Below are 23365 nucleotides of genomic sequence, written 5' to 3' on the forward strand. Positions count from 1 at the left end.
GAAGATGCGAGTGCGTGTGACTTGAACATTCAACCGAAAAATCTGTATCCATTTTTAAATACTACATACATTCGAGCAAAGCCCTTGAATGCTGCTTTTACATTGGCAGTTGTTCAGCCAGCAGTCAGTAATCTCACTTAGCAAGTGTTTGGCAACGCCTATTTTAACAGGTACTGGTTCAGTTCTTACTGAGGGAGGGAAGGACTGGAGGGAGGGAGGGAGGTGGCCCTCACTCTGCCCTTATTAGCATATTTTGAATAACTGTATTTGAGCCATCGCCAGCTAAGCTAGTCTTTTGGAGGTCTGCCCGATGAGCAGTGGGACTCTTTGAGCAGTGTAGAGGTTGGAGTCTGTAATCATTTTACTTTCAATTTTCTTTTTCTTAGAGCAGAAAGATTTGAGAGGATGCTATTGAGGGTACTTCAATTTCCCCCCTCCCCCTCAAAAATAAAAACAAAAATAAAAAATCCCACTCTGTTTTCTTGTTTAATTCTGTAGAAGTTTTGGATCTTTTCTACTTTTTTAAAAAGGCATATATGTATGTATGTATATATATATATATGTGTGTGTGTGTGTATATATATATATATATATATATATATATATATACTTATATTTATAAAGAAAGTACCATCGGAGATTTCTTAGAAACACCTTGGGGAAATGTGTTCTGGTTGAGTTTGGTTTTGCTGTATGTGGAATCGGTCTGCACGTCGCTGGAGAATCTCTTTGTAGGTTTATCGTGGGAACATCAGTTGCTGCATAAATCTTCCTCTCCATCCAGAGGTATTTTTCTGACTTGGCATTGACATGTGACTGACCATGACTGCGATTTTGGGTTCTAGAATTGTCAGGGGAGAAGTCAGTTGAAAGGAAGGCTTCTCTGATATGTTCATGAACAGGTTTTGGTTGTTATTTGCTTGTTTTGTGCCAGGACTGGGGCTTGAACTCCGGGCCTCTTGCTCTTGCTTATTAGCATTTTTGGTCGAGGCTGTCACTCTACCCCTGAGTGGAGCCCACAGCTCCACTTCCAGCTTTTTGGTGATTAACTGGAGATAAGAGTCTCATAGACTATTCTGCCTGGGCTGGCTTCGAACTTCGATCCTTAGATCTTAGCCTCCTGAGCAGGATTACAGACATGAGCCAGCAGTGCCCAGTTGGTTTTGTGTGTGTGGTGGTGGTGGTGGTGGGGGTAAGAGTTGGTGATGGTAGAAGTACTAGGTTTTGGTGGTTGGTGGTACAGAACTGGGCTTTGAACTCAGGTGGAGATGGACAACAGGTGCTTAGTTCTCTTGTTCTTATTTGGGGAGATAGCTCTGGGAGCATCAGAATCACCAGAGAGCTTTTTCAAAACCTGTTTCCCTCCCTTGTGCCTGTTGTGGTGCAGGGGTGTGGTTTCAGTCTATTGTGTTTCTGTGGTGCTGGGGTCAGACTGAGGACCTCGAGCATGCTAGACAAATGCTGCACCCCCAGCCCTGGTGCCTGCTTCTTGGGATGACGCAGCTCTCACACCAGCCTCGTCCCGCCTTTACATCATCTACCACCACCACCACCATCATCATTTTAGGTCAAAAGTTATTCTCAAGATTATTACTTACTTTTTACTATTATTTATTATTACTATCATTAATTATTCCTTATCAAGACTATTATTAGTTGTCTTTAGTTGCACAAAAGGGTTTCAATTCAGCACGTCCTTTAAGTGTACAATGCCTGTATTTAAAAATATAAGCAGTATCGACCACTGGAAACAACAAACTTGATCTTTTCTAGGAAAGAACTCTGCTCTGGTATATAATGAACCAAACCCAGCATTATTTTTATATGGGTCAGCTATGTTTATGTATAATAAATTTTTGAGTTATCAAATGTCACCTCTATTTTGGGCCTTCAGTGTCAATAGTAGGATCCATATATCTACATGACTGCCGTCTACCCTTCACTAATTGTGCAAATTTTTTTTTTTTGTAGGGGGGGTGTCATAAGTTGTTTTTTTGCAGTTGATTTATAACAGATTGTCTAAAGGAAGAATTTGTAGGCCACTGTAAGCCTCAGGGAGCAGTGTAGTTTACCGAGTACCTTTGAATAGCATTTCAATAGCTGTTTTTTTTATTCTAAATTGTTTAAGATGTCATCTGTGAGTGTCTCCTTCGGGTCAGTGTGTTGAATTATAGGAACACTTGTAGAATGTTACCAGCCTCATTGTTGACTATGTCTTTAACCATCCACAAAGATGGTAGATATAAAATCTGTTTTTCCAACAAGTATATGCATGAAACTAAAACAATTTATTCAGGTTGTAAAACAACGCAAGTGAAACTTGAGCTGTGGCTCATGGCCCATGTTGAAGCGGATAGCATGTGTGCAGGCAAGGAGATCCTAAAGACTGATAATCTCTTTAGAATGCGTTAATATTGTCAGGCTGAATAGGAGTTATTTGGTAGGCAGACCAGATTTTAAAAAGGAAACAACAAAATAAAACTTAAATACATAATTTCCTGTCCCTTTGATTGATTTTAGTGACCAGCTAGTTGGTCTTTGTGGTGACACTTGTAACTTTTTTCTTGGTTTTTGTACTTGGCATGTTTTAAGTACTAAAAAACGGTATGGGGGAAATGTGAATGGGAGCTGCCTTCAGGTGGAGTAAGTTTAGCTCCTGGAGTCCATGTTCTAGCTTGTTCTGCTCTTGGGTGCCCTCCCTAGCTCCTTGGCTTATTTACATATTGTATAATCCAGACTGGCTTGTCCTGTTCCGTAGGTTTGTTATAAACTGCTCAAGCTTGTGATAACATTTTAAATGGCACGAGAAGTTAAACAGTCCTTGAGTGACAGACCAAAGGGCTGTAGTCAAGGTGTCCCAGAGTCTTCCCCTTCCATCTAGTTCCGTGTTTCTCTGAGTAACAGGAAGCAAATGGAAGTACAGGAACTCCTGGTCACATGATCATCCCTTCCACGAGACAGCCAGCAGGCCATGTCTGATCCCATAAGATGTCCACTAATGAGGTATGGCCCTAGACAAACCAGTAAACAAAGCCAGTGGAACCATTTTCATCTATCGATGCCCACAGTGAAACCAGTGGAGCTGCCCAGTGAAGCCGGCTGTCTGGTGGACGTTTTCCTGTGCTTTATGATGACATTCATTGGAATGGCCTCCTGGTACCAGGTTTGCCCATGGCTTCCAGGCTTCTGAAGGTACCCACCCCCTACCTTGCTGAAAGTGTCCTGTGTGGGAGAGCCGAGACCTCTATTGCCCTGGGTGCTTGCTCAGCGCTGGGCATGTCCTTCTTGTAGCCCATTCCCAGAGTTTGGGAGTCCAGTGGTAGACAAGGAAATCTCTCCCCAATCCCCTTCTCACCCCAGGTCTCTCATCTCTGCAGGTGTTCCCAGTGCTGAAGGCAAGTGACCCAGGAGCTCCTCCACCCTGTTCTGCTCTCTGCGCTCTGCCTTCAGCCAGGCAATCTTGCTGAATTGAGATGTTCTGAGTCGTTCAGGATATTTCAAACTAAGAGTGAATCTTGGTGGGGAAAGTCACGTTTCTGTAGGTTTGGCAGGTTGCAGACTGCTTGTTTGTTTTTGTTTTTAGCACTTTTTCCATATAATGGTTTTAGAGACCAGGAGAGGAAATGGCTGAAACTATGTAGTCTTGGGCAGATTATATAACTTTGGGTGAATCCTGGTTTAAAAATGAGAGAGTTGCCTGGCATTAATGGCTCACACCTGTAATCCTAGCTAACTCAGGAGGCTGAGATCTGAGGGTTGAAGTTTAAAGCCAGTCGAGGCAGGAAAGTCCATGAGACTCCTATCTCCAATGAACTACAAAAAGTCAATGGCTTTTTGTGGTAGAATGCTAGCAGTGAGCAAAAGAAGCTCAGAGACAGGGCTCAGGCCCTAAGTTTAGCACAAACAAACCAAAAACCTTAGGGTTTCATCACTCCAAGTCCTGCTCTCAGAAAATAAAGAAGGGCTGGGAAGGTGGCTCAGTGGTAGAGTGCTTGCCTTGCATGCATGAGGCCCTGGGTTCGATTCCTCAGTACCACATAAGCAAAAAGAAAAAAGCCGGCAATGGCACTGTGGCTCAAGTGGTAGAGCGCTAGCCTTGAGCTGAAGAGCTGAGGGACAGCGCCCAGGCCCAGGGTTCAGGCCCCACGACCGACAAAAAAGAAAAAGAAAAGAAAAAAGAGAATAGGCTTGTATAGATCAGGTCAGTTAGAAAAGCAGAATTCAGGAATTGGGCGTTCTGATTTAGTTTACATTATTTTCCTGTTTTAAATTTGGGTTTATTGCTTGAGATGAAAGCTTATCTTTTTTTTGTTCCAGAATTCAGGGCCTGGATGCCGTCCCTCAGCCCTTTTGCTTAAGGCTGATGTTCTAGTTCAACCACACTTCCATTTCTGGCATTTGCTGCTTAATTGCAGATAGGAGTCTCACAGATTTTTCCTACTCTGGCTTGCTTCAAGACATGATCCCCAGATCTCAGCCTCCTGAGTAGCTAGAATTACAGGTATGAGACACCAGTGTCTGGCTAAAGCCCAGGGATTCCCCCTCCTCCCCCCGCCCTTTTTTTTTCCTGCTGTAACTTTTTGTTCTTTTTTTTTTGGGTCCTGTCGTGGGGCCTGAACTCTGGGCCTGGTCACTGTCCCTCAGCTCTTCAGCTCAAGGCTAGCGCTCTACCACTGGAGCCACAGCACCACTTCCAACTCTTTTCTTTTTGCTTATGTGGTACTGAGGAATCGAACTCAGGGCCTCATGCATGCAAGGCAAGCGCTCTACCACTGAGCCACCTCCTTCCCAGCCCCTTTGTTCTTGAATTAAAGGTTAAAATACCTTCATTCAGCAAATAAGTGTTAGGCTTTATAGACACCTTCAGATGATAAAATGGGAAACAAAATTGGGGTTAGGATAAGCAATGCTAGTTGGATATTTAGCAGCAGTAGCAGCAGCAGCAGCAACAACAAAAGAGGACATATAACTGGAATTAGAAACTCTTTCTTCCTGTAAGTGCTGTTTTCCCTAAACCCTCACCCTTCCACATGCAAAAAAAAAAAGTTTTCTTCCAAGTTGTTTCTCCCCAGAATCCTGCCTCTTGCCGTTAAGAATGTTCTCATGTGCCAAAGTTTTGTTATTCATGTGACTTCTTGTAGCAATTTGTGTCTTACTGAAAAGACTTTTTAAAAGTATCTGGCAAATGTTATTGGTCAGAAACTAAAGGGAAAACTTAATAAGGGCAATTTAGTTATAGTGACCAGGAGAAATCAAATGCATTACCTGTGGTGACCCAGATCAGATTACTCTAAGAGAAATATCAATTCTAATTAAAGATAATGTATGATGGCTTATTTCCATTTTTCGGAAATTACGTTTTGTGATTGTGAGCTGTTCTTAGCTTCAATAATACATCTTTGTTAAGATTTCTCTATCAGGCTAACTCAAGGAGATAATTCTTTAGCCTGAATGGATGGCATCACTGTTGCTTTGGGAATCGTTAAGCAGGGGATTAACAATTGGAGCTTTTGGGCTGGGTTGGAGTTCAGTGGTACATATGCAAGATGCCCTGAGTTCCAGCTTTGGCATCACCCCAGAAATTTTTCAAGGCTTTTAGCTGGACTTCTTGTAGAGTAAGAAACCTTCAAACATGCCAGGAAGTAAGTACATGATTTGTTAGTGAGCCTCTCTACCACTTGAGCCAATCATCCAGCCCTGTAACTAGATACTTTTCTTTTTAAAAAATTAGCTCACTTTAGTTATGCAGGAAGTGGGATTTCATTGTTTCATAACTAGATACTTTTTAGGGAATTAGGCAACAGGGCTGCTGAGTTTGTCAATCTAATAGGGAACAATAAATATTATTTTGTTATTTAGGGTGTGTGTGTGTGTGTGCTGTTTCTGGGGCTTGAACTCAGAGCCTGGGTGCTGTCTTGAGCTTTGTTTTTTGCTCAAGGCCAGAGCTCTATCACTTGAGCCACAGTTCCACTTCCAGCTCTTACATAAGTTCATTAGCAGTAAGGGTAGCACCAACTTTCCTGCCCGGCCTAGCTTCGAACCACAATCCTCAGATCTCAGCTTCTGAGAAGCTAGGATTACAGGCGTGAGGCCACTATCCCTGACTTAGACAAAATTCTCATTGTATAGCTCAGGCTGGCCTGGAACTTGAGATCCTCCTTTCTTAGCCTCCCTGAGTTCTGCGATTCCCAGGCTCATCTCAAATCACCTCTTAGCTTATCCCTGCTGGAGCAGCATGGCCATGCGTTCATCCTGTCCTTTGACAGCAGTGATGCAGGCTCTGGAGCTCCCTGACCGACCAGGATGATTCCCTGCAGGGCATGTGTGCTGTGTAAATCTCACAGTGGCCTTTGACCAAAAGCAATAAAATGTTACCCGGCTTGGCATGTCCATCAGAGTTTTCAGTTGTAAGCAACAGAAATCTCAGGCTACTTTAATCCGAAAGAGAGTTTGTGAAAGATATTATTAGGTAGCTTTAGTTTCTCTGGGAAAGCTGAGAACCTCTCAGGGAAACTTGTCAAACAGGAATGGTACAGCTGTACTGGTCCAGGTAATGGCTCACAGCTGATTCACACACCCTGATCCTAAGCCCACAGTGACAAGAGACACAGGCTGCCACACTGCTCCCTCTGGAAAGGGCACTTGGCTTGCTGCAATTCAAGATCCCAGTTGGATTTATTGGGTGGGGTCGCAGTACCTGATGTGTGCTTGCACTTTGCTCACAGAGATGACTGTAGAAGGAGTTGTGTAGCGTTTTCCAGCGTTTGTTAGTCATGGGATTAAGGATTTTGCCAAACAGAGGAAGAGAAGTTCGGATGCCAACAGCCCCAAAGAATCACATAAGTCCACTTACAATGTGTGGTAGTGTTGGAGTTAAAAAAAAAAAAAAAGAATAGAGGTGAGCACCAGTGGTTTAAGGTCCTAAAGTGGCTGGGACCAGTTTTGTAGATTCTGGAGCCTTAGACTGAATGGGTGCTTGGGTCCTTTGGATGCTGACCAGCTTTTCCAGAAGAAGAGATGGTAGTACGTAACAAATCACTAGTTTAGTGGGCAGGTCAGAAGCCAGCAAAGGATTGAATAGATTTTACTTAGTAGGGGGAAAACTAGACTTAGGGACCTGTTAGGAGAGCTGAAGGGCCAGATGCTTCCAGGAATCAAAAGTGGGAGAAGATGGGAAGGAGGCCATAGCTGGTACCTGGGGAAGCAGGAGGTTGTGTGTGTGGTTTGTATAATTGACAGTGTATTCTCCGACTTGTTGCTCTCTCTATTAATCAATCCAGGGCATGGTGATGAAAACTCACCCTATTGTGGGTTGACAAACTCAATAGATGTGTGCAATTGTGTCTTTAAACGTTAGTTATTTTCCTTTTTTTTTTCTTCCTTTTTTTTGTTGGTCACGAGGCTTGAATTCTGGGCCTGGGTGCTGCTCCTCAGCTCTTCAGCTCAAAGCGAGTGCTCTACCACTTGAGCCACAGTGCCAGTTCCGGTTTTCTGGAGGTTAATTGGAGATAAGAGTTTCACGGACTTTCCTGCCCAGGCTGGCTGTGAACCACGATTCTCAGATCTCAGCCTCCTGAGTAGCTAGGATTACAGGTGTGAGCCACCAGCACCTGGCAAACTTAGTTTTTGCCATTCTTTTCCTCTTCTGCTCACCCTGCCCCTTCCCCTCTCAGCCACTGTCCCTTCTCTCCTTTCTGACCCTTCAGTGTTTTTCTTCCTCATTAGACCGTTAGCTGCAGGAGGCAACCCATGTTGAGCCAGGTGCTGGTGCTCACGCCAGTAATTCCAGCTAGATTCTAGCTCTCAGGAGACTGAGATCTCAAGATCCTAATTTGAATCCAGCCTGGACCAACAAATCCTGAGAGATTCTTATCTGCAGTTAACCAGCTAGAAGTAGAGACAGGGCTCCAGGAGTAGAGTGCCAGCCTTGAGCAAAGAAGCAGAGCCCTAGGCCCTGAGTTCAAGCCCCCAGGAGGGCCCCAAAATAAAATAAAACAGAAATCACATTGTAAGGATCCCTGCTGGATGGCCGCTCCATCTTGCTTGGTGCCAAAGAGGTATCGTGGGAAGGAGCCATCATTTCTCTCTAGGCTTCTGAACCATGCCCTGGTCCCCAGTCACCCAATGTCCAGGCTTCACCCAAGGTCCAGTCCTGAAGGGGCCTGCGTCCTGGGAAGCAGCCAGAAGAGTGTTCCCACAGCGGGGAGGAGAGTGCATTCCTGCATGGGGCACTTTTCTGGGTGGTGGTTTGTGCCTGCCAGAACTATATACTTAAGAAAGCTTTTGTGGGGTTGGCTGAAGCGAGAACTGCAGCACACCGCATTGTTTCTGTGGGAAAATGTGTTGGGAGTTCATATGAGTCAATTGCATGCAAACTTGTGGATGACAAGCTCTCCATTGGTCGGGAAAGGGTCTTCCATTCCGGCCTGTGTTCACTGCTAATACATAAATGAACAAGGAGCCATTTCTTTGCAGAAGGACCCTGAGCCAGAAGCTTTCCTTCTGAGATTATAAATGATTCCATGAAAATGAATCTCATTCATCTAGCAAACATTGGTAGTTATTTCCAGTGTATTTATAGTGAGTGCCTGGCAGATTGGGAGCTTTGTAAAAGGAATCGCACGTAAGGAAAATAGAGACTCTATCTTGGAGAGGTCATGGTCAGCTTCCCTTTTAATTAAGAATCGAACTTATAGAGTCCTCAGGGTCATTTCTAATTAAAAAACTTAGTAGTTCTTTGACTTTTGAATTGTTGTATTCATTAGCCTGTTTTCCTTGTCATATGTGGTTCTGTTATCAAGTTTATTTTTGGTGATAATGAGCTTTTTCTTTCTTTCTTTTTTTTTTTTGCCGTTCTTGAGGCTTGAACTCTGGGCCTGGGTGCTGTCTCTGAGCTCCTTTTGCTCAAAGCTAGTGCTCTGCCCCTTGAGCCACAATGCTACTTCCAGCTTTTTCGGTGATTTAATTGGAAATAAGAGTCTCACAGACTTTCCTGCCCAGGCTGGCTTCGAACTGTGATCTTCAGATCCTTCTGAGTACCTAGGTTTACAGGTATGAACCACTGGTGCCTGGCTGATAATGAGCTTTTGATTCTTTATGTACTCATCTCTCATTTCAGATTCTCATCTACAGGATAGATTGCTATTGTTCCCAGAGAGAGCCTTTCAAATAACTAGTGATCAATCAATAGTTTCTAAGTTGGTGAATGCAATTAACCACCTGGGTGTTAAGAGAGAGGGGCTCCAATATTACTGATTATTTCATTTTGTTTTTGTAGTTGACTTGGCACAGAGCTGTATCTCAGGAGTTAAGGAAGATGACTACATTTTTTTTTTTTTTTTGGTGGCGGGGGAGGACTCCATCATTCCTTGTTAAGGTGGTGATCTATTTATGTGACACCTGTTAGGAATCCAATGAATGGTCGTTGAACTGGACCAGGGAGTGGGGACATTGTCAGTGTCTTTGGAAAGGGAACCTGTGCTTTTTCATGAATAGACTCTCCGTGTAAAATGGAGAGAGTTTGACCATGTGTTAGCCGAGGAAAACGTGTGGAGAGCTTGGGGCAGTTGATTTTCCCTTTGATAGGAAATATATCATTATGTAGTTAATTATTTGGATATGGTCGGCAAATGTTTGCTTTTTTTTCCCTTTTCCCTTCCAAAGGAGTAAATTCCAAACACCATTGGAGCTTCACTAAAACAGACAACAATAAATTCTGCATACATGCAAGGAAGGGCTGAGGGTCCGTTTTCAAGCCGTATGTAGACCAACCTTAAGTCACAAGGGTGTGTCACATGGGAGTTGTTGCAGTTCCAGTCAGTGGGCCAGTTTGTAGACCACTGTGAGAGGACTTTGATTATAGGGTGATATTTTCAGCCACATCTGTAGGTTGCTTTGAAAAATCAGAAAGATACGATTGGTAGCCCTTAGTTTTGAAGAAAAGGAGTGCATGGGTTGCTGTAGCATGTCAAAGACTTTCTTATATTCTAGTGCTCACTGAAATGATGGTGGTGTTGAAAATTGAGAGACCGTCTAGTGGGTGAGGACTGACACTGAGCCAGTAACTACGTAATGTGATGTCTGCTGGTGAAGAAGAGAGGTGGTCTAACGAGTTACGAGGGAAACTGCTTCCAGTTGGGCTTGCGTTCAGTGTGAGTCAGCCATGTGGTGCAGTTGCCAACAGAAGCCTGTTTCCAGCCTAGGCTGTGAGAATAGTAGATGTAGCATTGAGGTCAGGCCAGCTTTGTGACGGTCCAGTCATAGACTGTTGCAAGTTAGACTTGGGACCCGCATGGGCACCCTGGAACTTGTGCAGTGATGTCTCTTCTCACCAGCCTAGTCTCTCTGCACATAATTGATTTCCTCTTCAGATGCTGCCTCCGATTTACCTCACTTCTCCACACGTAGTTTTCCACTTAGGTAATGCCTGTTAGATTGTTTCTTCCCTTGATGGAGTTATTTTTCATTTTAGTAATACAGGTGAGGATTGAATTTCCATTAAAAACCATTCAGGCCGAATGCTGGTGGTTCATATGCCTGTAATGCTAACTACTCAGAAGGCTAAGACCTGAAGATGATGGTTTGAAGCCAGGCTGGGCAGACAAATCTCAGAGACACTAATCTATAATTAGCCAGCAAAAATATGGAAGTGGAGGTACGGCTCAAGTGGTAGAGTGCCATCCTTCAGCAAAAAAAGCTCAGAGGAAATGCAGGATCCTAAATTCAAGTCCCAGTACCAACACACACACACACACATCAAGTCCCAGTACCAGCACACACAGAAATCCAAATAACTTTTTTCCTGCCAGTTCTCTGTATTGCAGTACTGCTTAGCCAATTGTTCAGCAATTCTGTTTGTGCAGTTTATGTGTATACTTAAACTCAGTACCCAATAGCTATTAAGATATCAACTCATTGTCATCTGTGCACTATTCTATATTAACAGCTCTTTCCTCTAACTTGGTATCTTTGGCAAAATCCAACACATTCTTAAGCTTCATCTATATAATTAATATATTTGAGTAATTTAGAGTATAAGATGGTCACACCTTTAATCCTAGATACTTAGGAGGCTAAGATCTGAGGATTGAGGTTCAAAGCCAGCCCATGCAGAAAAGTCCCTGTGAGACCCTTATCTCTAATAAACTACAGAAAAAAGCCAGAAGTGGTGCTGTGGCTCAAGTGGTAGAGCGATACCCTTGAGCACTAAGAGGCTTTGGGACAGTGCCCAAGCCTTGAATTCAAGCCTTAAGACTGGCAAAAAGAAAAAAGTAAAATGACAATGGCTTTTGCTTCAGATGACAGTGTATCAGTCATTTATCAGCTTATAGGATGACATTGCAAATAACTCTGAACAGTTCATTGTCACTCATTTCACATTTCTTCATTTTATCCAGACATGACCAAAACACAAAGATAGATTCTGTCTTCATTTGATAACAGATCCTGTGATTAAAAAAAAAAAAAGATACTAGAATAACTTCACATGAGACTTGAAATCCAGTAAGCATTTGGCCTCCCTCCCTTCCCTAACTCTGTAGACCATCCACTTAAAACCTCAAGGTAGAGTTTTGTTTGACTTGGTAATGTCTGCATGTCTGTGATCTGCCCTTTTTGTATTTATGCTTTTCATTTCTCTGGACTCTGCAGAGACGTTGCTGTGGGCAGTAGCTGCGGCTGTTCCCTGGGGGGAGGCATGGCTTCAAAGCCGAGGGCAGCCTCCGGTCCTTGTCTCTGGCTGGACACTACTTTCAGTTCTGTGTCCCTCCCTTGATCAAATGTAGAACAGGGATGAAAGAGAGAAATTGAATAGTTTTGACGTTTGTGATCAGCTTCTTCCTGGGATTTTTATCTTGCTTCCTGACACAGCGTAAAAGAAAGTGGTCCCAGTGGCTCATGCCTGTAATCCGAGCTACTCAAGAGATTGAGATCTGAAAATCCAGGTTCAAAGCCAACCTGGACAGACAAAGCCGAGAGACTCTTAGTTCCAAGTAACCACCAAGAAAGCCAGAAGTAGAGATGTGCTTCAAGCGATAGAGGACCAGTGTTGAACAGAAAAGGCTCTGAGTACAAACCCTAGTACTGTCACATACATAGAAAAAATAAATAAATAAACAAGGCGGGATAATGGAACTCTGCCTTGTGGGTCTGCTTCTGCTCTCAGCTGCCCGGGCTGTGTCCAGCCTTGCTGACCTCCTGCTGAGGTGAATGTCCTCATTCTGTGTTGGTTATGTGCCCAAAGCCTCTGGTTTTGGTTTGGTTTTTAGTATGTGAGTTCTTATAAGACTCCAGTCCTGATGCACTGACTAGACTCAAACCAGGGAGAGGTTTAAATTAATTCTGCCAAGGAATATTTAAGTTTTCCAATATTTAAGTTTTGGTGTCCTGTTTTATAGGAATTTCTAGAACAAATATGTGACATCTTTACTTGGCTACCATTGCTGGCAGGATGATGTTCAAAGGGCTAGTCACCAACTGGGTCTTATACGGAAGTGTCCTGAAACAGAAACGCAACAAACCTACGAAGTCCAGTGACTTGTACCTGAGGGTTCGTATTGGGTGCGAGCCCCAGGCCTGTGTGTGCTGATTGGAGGGCCCACCAGTAGAGCAGCGAGTTTGGAGAGAAGAAGCTGATGAACAGTTTTTCTTGCCTTTTGAGGCATGGCAGAGAAGAGACTAAATTCCACCTGGGGACACTGGTATGGGACTCGTGAGTTCTAGATGTCTTTGCGTGTGTGTATGCTGCGTGGATTTCACATCCAGTGTCTTCTTTCCTTCCTCTCGATCTTGGGATGGCTCTCTGGCCATACAAGGCTGGCATGACATCACCGTGCAGTTGGCGTTGGTTCACAAGGACCACTGCGTAGTCACGCTCCAGCGAGTGCTTGGCTTGCTTTGTATGTTCTCCTAGAGGAACTCACTTTAAAAAAATGCCTTCGTTTGGAGGAGACATTATGTGGGTACCCAGGAGACATTGCAGGGTGTCTGCTCGGAAGCAAGCAGTTCCCATGGTGTTGATCAACCACAGGCCTTCTGTACATGCTTTCCTTGCCAAGAAGAATCTAGAATAACCATAGATCTAAGGGCTCTGGGACGGCCGTTGGTTACCTTAGCAGGACATCTCCTCCAAGGGGATGAGGATGATAGTTCATCATTTTGCTAAGTTGAAAACCCGTTTTTGTTTTGTTTTGGTGCTGGGGCTTTGAACTTGGGGCCTGGGTGCTGTCCCTTAGCTTTTTTTTTTTTTTTTTTTTAATCAAGGCTGGCACTCTACCACTTGAGCCACAGCTCCACTTGTGGCTTTTTCGGGAGTTTAGTGGAGGTAAGTCTCACTGACTTTCCTCGCTTTGAACCAGATCTCAACCTCATGTGTAGCTAGGATTATAGGCATGAGCCACCAGCACCTGGCTTGAAAACCCACTTTTAACATGACCAGACTTTCCAACTGGACAGATCTGTTTAACCATTGCCAACGAAACTTCCTTAGCGAGAACTGTACATTAAATTCTGGTTTAATTCCTTTGGAAGAAGGAAATGACTGTTGGCTATGGTGTTAGCATTTGTCAGCGTGGTGGTCAGGAGACCATTTTGTCTTTCACATGGAAACAAAAACCTCCCCTATTTGCCTTCTGTAATGAGAAAGAAGGGATGCCGTTCCACTCTTACTTGCTTTCTCCTTGGCTTTTGGTCTTTGAAGACCCTTCAGCTTCCTGCCCAACAAGGAGACATGAGCAAATACTTTTGCTAGCAGCCTCGGCAGCCTCTGACCAGGACGCGTGGTGTCGTTTGTCAAGCTGGCCCCTGCCATGCTGCGCAGGCCTGGGCAGCTCTTGGCACTGTAGGATGTTGACAGGATCATGGATGTCTCCACGCTACGAGATGCTCGTGGCACACCCCACTGCCAGCTGTGACCCGCCAGGAAGTCTCTAGATCCTGCCATATGTCCCCTGGGGGCAAAATTGGCATGTCCGGTGAGAATCTCAGCTCTGGGAGAGGTCCTGGGATCGGTGTAGACCAGAGGAACCAGGCCACAGTATGAAGTTGGTGTTGGAAGGAGAATTCATCCTCACCCCCACCCCCATCCCAGGGTATACCTTGGTTTTACCTGAGGAAACTATGCGGGGTGGGGGGGTGGGGAGGGGGTGTTAGCGTAGTGGAAGGGAGGGGACCTAGTGGCTATAAATAAGAAAACATAGATGTATGTGAAGTGATACTGTTGGTAGAGTTGTTGAAGTTTGTTTACAGATGATAAACATGCCTTTTCAAGTATCTCACAATAAGAAAGCAAACTTCTAGTTGGGCCTTGGTGACTCATGCCTGTCATCCAGTTAACTCAGGAGGCTGAGATCTGAGGATCACAGTTCAAAGCCAGCCCAGGCAAGAAAGTCTGTGAGACTCTTATCTCCAATTAGCTACCAAGAAGCCGGAAGTGTTGCTGTGGCTCTAGTGACAGAGCATTAGTCTTGAGCAAAAGAAGCTAAGGGACAGTGACAAGGTCCTGTGTTCAAGCCCCAGGACTGACAGGTTTTTTGCGGGGTGGGGAGGGGAAGAGTTGCATAGTAAAGCTTGAACTCTGGGCCCGGGCGCTGTCCTTCAGCTCTTCAGCTCAAGGCTAGTGCTCTGCCACGTGAGCCACAGCGCCACTTCCGGTTTTCTGGTGGTTTCATGGAGATAAGAGTCTCACAGACTTTCCTGCCCGGGCTGGCTTTGAACTGCAATCCTCAGATCTCAGCATCCTGAGTAGCTAGGATGACAGATGTGAGCCACTGGCACCTAGCTGACATTTTTTTTTTTTTCAAAATCAAGCTTCTAGACATAGATGAGTGGATTAACATCCCAGGAAAAGCAAGGTCTGACACCATTAAAAAAGAGGGGAAAGTTAGAGTGGGCCTTTTTCAGATTCAAAGGAATAAAGCAAACTGGATGGAATGTTCCTGGCACATTTCTGCTGGCTTCAGATGAGCTATTTTAAGTTGCACGTATCAAGAACGAGACAGAAGAATATTTGAAGAAATAATAATTTGCCTCTTTTCAAAAAAACAACTTGCTTTTTTTAGCTACAAAACAAGAGACATGGACCATAGAGAAATATCTGTGGAGCTACCCAACCGTGGCTCATTGGGATTTCTACGAACATTTTGTATCTTGGTAAGATTTCTCACATAAAGATGAGGACGTGAAATTCAACATTAGCTACATAGGCCTATTTTAAGATGCATCTCAATAACCGGGAGAGTTGGCGCTCACACTTTGTACCCTTTGATGACAAACATCTTTATGCAGGTTTATGTTGTACTTCATCAAAGACGATGGAGGCTGTGCACACGGCATGTTAGGGCTGGGTTGGGACAATTCAGTGCCTCCTGCGTGCAAGCCCTCTTTGTTCTGTTCTTGGTCATTTGTAATCTGGCCTTTCTGCAGCAAGAACTTTCCTTAGGGAGGCTGCAAGAGAATATGGCAGGACGCTGAGCTACCGGGCCTAAGACAATCCCTGCTGTTGGAGGTAACGTACATCTAGCTGACAAAACTTGTTTCTTATGACTTTTGGTGGATAGTATAATGCTTAGGTTTAGTCAAGTGATTCTTGCTTGCTTTATTTAAGCCTCATTTAGTCATACCTGAATTTATACAATACTATTTCTACACGGTGTGTGTAAATAACTCCATGTGTGTGTGTACATGTACGTGTGTGCTGGTATAGGGGCTTGAACTTCTCAAGGCATTGGCTTTCCTTTGACCTTTTCCGCTGACAGCTGGAACTCTACCTTTTGAGCCATGCTTTCATTCCAGCATTTTGCTAGTTAATTGGAGATGAGTCTTTTGGATTTTTCTACCTAGCTGGCTTCCAACATCAATCCTCGATCTCAGCCTCCCGAGTAGCTAGGATTACAGGCGTGAGCCACTGGTGCCCAGCTATAAATCTGTCTTTAATAAGCCAGTTAATATAGAAAGCATCAAGAACATGTCTTGGATGAATTTATCCTAATGTTTTGGTCACTTGGATGTAGTAGTCAGATTCATGCTTTTTTAAAAATAAGTTTAAAAAAAAAATGAAGCTGGACATGGTTCTCCTTGGAAGAAAACCCTTTTTTTAACCATGTATATTGGTGATTTGTTGAAAATTAATAACTGGAAACCTGCCACTGCGCTTTTAGATTTGAAATCTCTTAATAGGGAGACTTTTTTTTTTTTCTCAAAACAAATCTTTTGGAGACCATTAAGAAGTTAATCTGGCAAGAATTCATTTTGGAACTTTTGGGACCATGGGACTATGATGCTGATTTATCTAAAAACAAGGGATTCTGATTTGAATAATGTGCAGCCCTGGCAGAGGCCAGCGTGTCAGAGGTCTTTGCACACTCTGGGGGTAGAAGGGACTTTCCCACTTTTCTGTAATCCACCATTATCCTATCAGAAATGTGATGAAATCGCCTCTGTTACACAGAAACTCTCAGCTTTGGGACTTGGATGAAATCGTTTGTTACATGGAAACTCCTAGCTTTCCAGGCTGTGTGTGCCCCTGTGTGAATGGAGCATGCGTTTCAGTAAAATACAAAACAAAGAGAAATCTAAGACATTTCCTAAGCTTGTCCTGGTGGTTGTTTCCAGCTGTGTTCCTGTGCTCCTGGTGAGCTTTAACGTTTAAGCCAGGTGATTGGAACTTGGGACAGAGTGTTCCAAAGAAACAATAAGGGATAGCATATGTGGCTACATTTCTAGGCCAGCACACAGTGATTTTTAACCCATCATGTGCTAACATGCTTTGCAGTACAGAGCAGTGAAACAGAACATAGCAGAACACTGTTGCATGTAGGCACTGTTGGCTCATGCCTGTAATCCTAGCTGCTCAAGAGGCTGAGTTCTGAGGATTGCCATTTGAAGCCTGCCTGGGTAAAAAAATCCAAATGACTCTGTCTCCAATTAACCACCAAAGAGCCAGAAGTGGAGCTGTGGCTCAAGTGGTAGAGTGCCTGCCTTGAGCACACAAAGCTGAGGGAGCATGCCCCCACCTTGAGTTCAGTGCCCTAGCTGTGAAGAGAGTTGGTGGTGTGGTGGAACGTACCTGAGTGGACTGAAGATGAGCTCCTAGCATTTTTGGCATCTTGCCTATGATACCTTTCCTGATCTTTTCTTCATCATACATTTCTTTTTTCTTGACGCTTTCATACGTGAGTAGCAAAACTCATGCTTGCTCACGGAGACAATGAATGCATGTCGTTTTGAGTTAGATGACAGAGGCATTTGTTTTTGGAGGGAGGAAGGATGGAACTTCCAAAATCTTTTCTCGGTGGTTCCTTTCTTTTCTCTTTCTCCCTCTCTTCCCCCTTCTAAGCCTCCACTGTTCTTTCTCCATCTGGGAATCTCTTAATCACCTTCTCCAGCGTCGCCGCGTTACACTCAGGGCTCACACTCCAGCCCTGCCCTCTCTCTGACCTTGTGCCTCTGGCCTTAGACCAGCTCAAGGTCTATTAGAGACCAAATAGACAGCCCGCGTGGGAGCATGGCCACCCTCCCCCCCCCCCCCTTTTCCTTTGTGAACAGGCCTAGCTGCAGGTCAGGGAATTGGGAGTAAAAGCAGAAATGCCGTGGCCCTCCCTCCCCAAACCCAAAGGTATGTGACCTTCAAAGATACGAGGGGGGAACCCTGGGCCCCTGTAGACAAAGCCCCAGGGCCAGCCCTGGCCAGGAGGATGGGAAGAAGTCTAAGAGGTTTTATTATAGTATTATTTTTTAGGTCAACATTATAAAATTCAAGGAACAGATGGAACATTGTTGTTTTTTAATTTTTTCTTTTTGGAGTAGAGGCATCCTGAGCTGGGTGGTGGTTGATTCCTTTCACGGGATACCTTGAAGACATTCTACCTGGGTCTTGTCGCTCCCATTTCCTTGGCCCTCTATCAGGCCGGCACTGCTTTTAAACAACTCTGTGCTGGGTGCCAATGTCTTACACCTATAATCCCAGCTACCAAAGAGGCTGAGATCTGAGAAACGAGGTTTGGAACCAGCCTGGGAGGAATGTCTGTGAAATTCTTACTTCCAGTTAGCCAGCAAAAAGCCAGAAGTAAAGCTATGGCTCCAGTGGGAGAGAGCTAGTCTTGAGTGAGAAAGGTAAAAAGGACTACGCTCAGGCCCTGAGTTCAAGCCCCAGTACTGGCACAAAACAAAACAGGGCAACTCTGCTGAGACCTTGGACTCTCTATAAAGACTATACAGACAGCCAGAAGCCTACTCTACTCCCTTGGATTTCATCCTCCCACAATAAGGAGATTTAATAGTCTTTATTAAGCATGGCGATTAGTAGGAGCTGTGGAGAGAAGACTTTCAGCGACTGTGGTAGCACGCAGTAGGGAGTCTGGCCTAGGCCACGCGTGGATGCTGGCATCCTAGGTGCTAGTGTTGCATTTAATGCATAGAAACTACCACATACCTCCTGCCGTTCAGAAAGTGTGAATGTTGTCGAATCTTGGGCTCTCTCTTATCTGTACATTCTGGGAGTTACCGGCTCCTCGTGTGTCCTCAAGTTTTAGTCATCAAACTTTTGATCCCTACAACTCTTTTTATTTCAAGATTATCTTGGCCAGGCTGTAAATGCAAGTTTGTTCCCATGCTGATATGATCCAAAGCTTAACAGTTCACTTCCCAGGCGAGAGGAATCGACTGGAATTGGGGTAATGGTGCATTTCTTCCATTTAAGGCAAAATTACACACTTAGCATATGTAATTTGAATTATTACACCGTCAAGCCCTCAATCGGTCTGGCTGAAATAGAAGATAGCTGCTTTTGGAAAATCTGAAAAAAAGATGCACTAGTTAGAAGATGATTTTTTTTTTTTAAAGAACATTTGACACAGCAAAAGAATGGAACCTTGGAATTCTTTATGAGCGCAAAGCTCTCTAGTGCATTTAAAATGCCATGTGGCTTGCATATCGTTTGGTTATGTATACCAGAAATGCACAGTTCTGTATATTTATAGCTCAGAGTTCCTCGTCAGCAGCGCTCAGTGTGTGGAACACATCATACGCTTGTTGTTAACTAATTTGGAAAGATGTTTTTTGGCTGTTGATACGAGAATTTTGCTGACTTGCCTTCCCACATTCCCTGTACTCCTCCTAATAATATTCTACCCAGTATTCATCTGTTAAAGGATCACTTAAAATGTGGCTCTTTTCTGGCTGTTGGTGGATTATTTCTGTGCAGGACACTGAGTAATGGGCAGACCTCTGGCCCCAACACAGATTCAAGTACAAATGCCCGCACTACCTCTTTTTGAGTGTGTATATGTTTGTGTGTGTGTGCGCGCGCATGTGTGCACACACGTGCACCAGTCCTGAGACTTGAATTCAGAGTCTGGGTACTGTCCCTTTGCTCACAGCTGGCATTCTGCCATTTGAGCCACACTACCACTTCTGGCATTTTGCTGGTTAATTGGAGGTAAGAATCATTAGGATATGTCTACCTGGGCTGGCTTTGAATGGAGTTCCTCCGATCTCAGCCTCCTAAGTAGCTAGGATTACAGGCTTGAGCCATCATGCCTGGCTGTACACTATCCCTTAGCTAGTATCAGGCAAGTTTTTTGCCCCCTTGGGTCTATTTTTTCTGTTTGTAACATGGAAATGGTCATAATAAAGCCCATGTCTCATGGGCATCATTTCTGAAGGGATTCACACACGGTGAAAAATGCTTTGAACCCAGGAAGCAGCTCTGGGAGTTACAGAGTCTGAGGCTCCTTCCTCATTGAAGCTGAGGACGGGAGGAGCACTCATGTGGCAGAGCCAGGCATGCTGGTCAGCCCTGGTGTCTGCAGCCAGGAAGCCTTCCACAAGTCCACCAACTGCAAGATCTTGAACAAATGTCTTCCCACCAGGCCCTAGTGGCTCACCCCTGTCATCCTAGCTGCTCTAGAGGCTGAGATCTGAGGATCTCAGTTGAAAGCCATCCTGGGCAGGAAAGTCAATACTACTCTTAGCTCCAGTTAACCTTCAAAAAAAAGCTGGAAGTGGCTCAGGTGGCAGAGTGCGGGCTTTGAGCGAAAAAGCTCGGGCCCTCAATTGAATCCTCAAGACTGGTGCACACACACACCCACACACACCCTTACCTAAAAGTGCCTTCCCATTAGTGCCTCAGTTTCCTGATCTGTAAACTCAGGCTAATAGCACTGAAACCACTGAGTTGGTTGAGCAATTTTTAAGTTATGCAAAATGCTCTGAACAACTCCTGGCTCCTTACAGAGCACAGCTTGGTGCCTAACCCAGACCATTACAGTGAGAGGCTTTTACCATTAGAATCTAGTGTGCAGATTTCATGAGCTGACTCCAGGCTTCCTAAAGACAAGTAATATTTCAGTGGAGAGAGCACTTACTACTCCCTGAACGGGAGATGGCTCTGCTCTTGGAAGTCTGCTCCAGTCTTTCATCTCTTTGTCTCTCCTGTGCGTCCACTAGGGCTGGCTTTGTTATTAACATGAAGTCACTGACTTGGGTGTAGGCCAGGCCGCGTAATTGAGCTCCTGTATGGCTTTCCTAGACACTCTGGTCACGAGCAGCATGTTGGAAGGCTGAGGGGCGGGAAGCTGCCTCTCCAGGCAGGAAGGTGTGTTTATTTTCTTCACCGTACTCAGTAGGTGAGTAGTTAGAATCTTTTCAGTGATGATCTTTCCCCTCATACTCTATGACCTTTCTCCTGTGCTGGCCTTTAGCTGCTTCTCTGGTCAGGCGGGTCTTACATTGTTCTAGTGTTGAAAAAAATCATCTCTTTCGTTAACTTGGTGTCTGTATAAGGCAGGTGGCATTTCTCAGTGAAGCCCTTATTTCTATAGGCACTCTAAAATAACCCAGGAGGGTGGAGGGAGATGGTCTATATTGTTTTCTGAAATGGGTGTCTCCTTGTGGACTGCTATAACTCAAGAATGTATTTTTATTTTCCTGCTCCACTTTTGCATTTAGAGCTTGGAAAAGTACATTTTGGTTGTTCTTGTGGGGGGGGGGGCAGGGAATCAATCAATGGAATTTTATCAGGCGTTTCCCTGAAACTCCCTACTGTCTCCCTCTCTCTCTGTCTTTTTTCCTGGCATATTTCTGTCCAAGTACTGTTTTGCTCTGTGGAGAGGTTCCATCGTTTAAAAACATTGAAAAACACTAGCGCTTGCCTAGCAGAGGCTGCTCCTGTGAGCTGTTGGCGTTGGAGAAAGGGGATATTGTGTGTGAGGGGAAGATAGAGTCTGAGGCTCAGCACTTGAGGATCAGATGACTCGTGTGAACGTTGGAGTAGTGTTTGTCCGCTTAAGCAGTCAAGATTTTTTTTTTTCCTCTCCAGTATCAGCAAGTAAATATGCGGCCTCAGCCCCTGTTGTGTCTTGTGACTGCTTCGAGTGGGAGAAGATAGGGTTCTTCAGATTTAAACTATGTTCTGGCTCCTGGGCCCTAATGGTGGGGGTTTTCTGTGGTTTTAGCCATTTCCATTGTGAAATAAAGACCGATTTCTAGTGAGTGGATGCTGTTGCTAAAATTGTGACATTTGTATTCTTTGTAATTTATCCGTTGTTCTCTGCTGATTGCTCAATTTGAAAGTAGTCATTGCGACTCGTAAATCCTAGAAAACTCTGCTTCCATAGTAATAAGTCACAGGTGTCTGAGTGCTCTTCTTGGGTCTTAATGTCAATTTAGTAGAGATAAAACGTGCGTGATAGCTGGGTTATAGTGAGTCTGAACCTTCTCTCCAGAGACTCTGTATTTCAATATGTTACAGTACCCCTTCGATCTTTATTAACTCTCCCCTGTCAGACCACTGAGATTGCATATGCTTTCCAATATGTGAGTTTCTGACGTTTCTGTGTATGTCATCCAGACAGAGATCTGCCTGTGCAGTGCCCCAAACCACATTAGCACCCCAGTGAAAGGAGAGAGCTGGACTTTTTACATCATGGTATCCTTTATATACCTAGTGTTCTCTTCTTGGCATAGAAACAATTAATTATAATAATTAATTTTAATTGTCTGTTATTCATTGCTGTGAAATTACTGAAGTTTTCAGAAACCCAACTCTTACTCTCGTTTATTAAAACAAAAAACGAAAATAACTTTGAAACAGTTCTTCCCTTCAAAAACAGGGTCGGGGTGGGGGAACAACAACTGAATTTTGGGTTCACCTGCCACAGTCAGTTAGCTGCGTTGTAATTTTTGGGTGCACTTGCCCCTCTGGGCTGTACAAGACAGGAAAGGCTTTGGTGGTCAGGAAAATGGAGCCAGATGGTCTGCATGAAGGGAGCCAAGCCCCCAACAGAGACGGATGCTACACCCAACAGATGAGGGCAATAGCAGGCCCACCCTTCCCTCCAGAGAGCAGCACTTCCCTTCTGTTGCAGATTTTTGCTGCAGCTCTGCAGGTCCGGCTCACTCAGCCTGGTACAGCAAGTGTCCATCCATCCTGTCAACTTTTAATGGGCAGACCGGGAGGAGATGGCTAGGGCTTGGTGGCAGCCACTGACGTCTATCTGATGAAATCTACTTTTTGACATTCTCAGAGCCTTTCAAAGGAATGTGGATAAGTCATTTAACCTTGTGTCATTGGTTTGCTTGGCCCCTAAAGAGCAGTAATAATTAAACTCATGTAGATGCTGGTGGATCCATTTTTGTTTGAAACGTAGAGTCAGAGAGCCATTTTTTAAGTATTGCCCTAGGATTGGCCATTAAGATTACTGTGGTTTATCTTTGACCAACAAGTAGTTTTGGGAAAGAGAATGTGCTTAAGAGTCCCATGTCCCTGAGTTTCTATTAGGAACGGTATCACTTGGAGCCTACTTCCTACCATTCTGAACTTACTGTGTGAAAGTGACCATGACACCAATTGCTTTCAAGACGAGTGAGAGTCTGCATTTTATAAGAGCATAGCATAGAATAAACCTTCACTAAGTATTAGTTATTGTGATAATGATAGGTGTGTGTCGACTAAGTCATCTGACCCCACTGTGTGGGTTTATGATTGATTGTTTGGTTTCTGTAGTCTTAGAACAAAGTTGTCTTCCATTCTGAATTTATTACTACCTTGTGTGCAAAACTGAACTTGAAAATGCAAATCTTTCATTAAAGGATCCTCAACATATAGTAACTTAAGCAAGTTAAAAGCGTTTTGGTGCTTTTCATCTCTTTATTGGAACAGTCCGGTTCTGGTTCTGGTTCATGACTAACATGAAATCTCAGTAGACATATTTCTTGCATCTCATTCTGTTGTCATCCTGAGGGTGCTGCACCATTCTCATGGTCCAAGATGGCGCCCCATGATTTCATTTCAGCCCAAGAGAAAGGAATGATCTCAAAGCTGGTCATATGCGCTCACATCCATTTGGTCGTGCATACACTCACATGCCCT

At 44.3% G+C, this 23365-nt stretch overlaps 1 protein-coding gene across 5 annotated transcripts in view; it reads left to right on the top strand.

Moving 5' to 3' along the window:
* Positions 1–23365, top strand: part of Gab1 (GRB2 associated binding protein 1) — a 103791-nt gene that overhangs the window by 16336 nt on the left and 64090 nt on the right. The window contains exon 1 of one of the 5 annotated variants that reach the window (XM_070022129.1): positions 3150–3192. The exons of the other annotated variants lie outside the window; for them this stretch is intronic. Within the exon in view, the coding sequence (XP_069878230.1) occupies positions 3172–3192 (21 nt within the window). The 5' untranslated portion in view covers positions 3150–3171. Of the gene's footprint in view, positions 1–3149; positions 3193–23365 lie in introns of those variants that run through there. 5 annotated transcript variants of the gene reach the window in all.

This window comes from Dipodomys merriami, unplaced genomic scaffold (assembly GCF_024711535.1).
Source record: "Dipodomys merriami isolate MVZ:Mamm:240054 unplaced genomic scaffold, mDipMer1.0.p SCAF_15, whole genome shotgun sequence".
NCBI lineage: Eukaryota > Metazoa > Chordata > Mammalia > Rodentia > Heteromyidae > Dipodomys > Dipodomys merriami.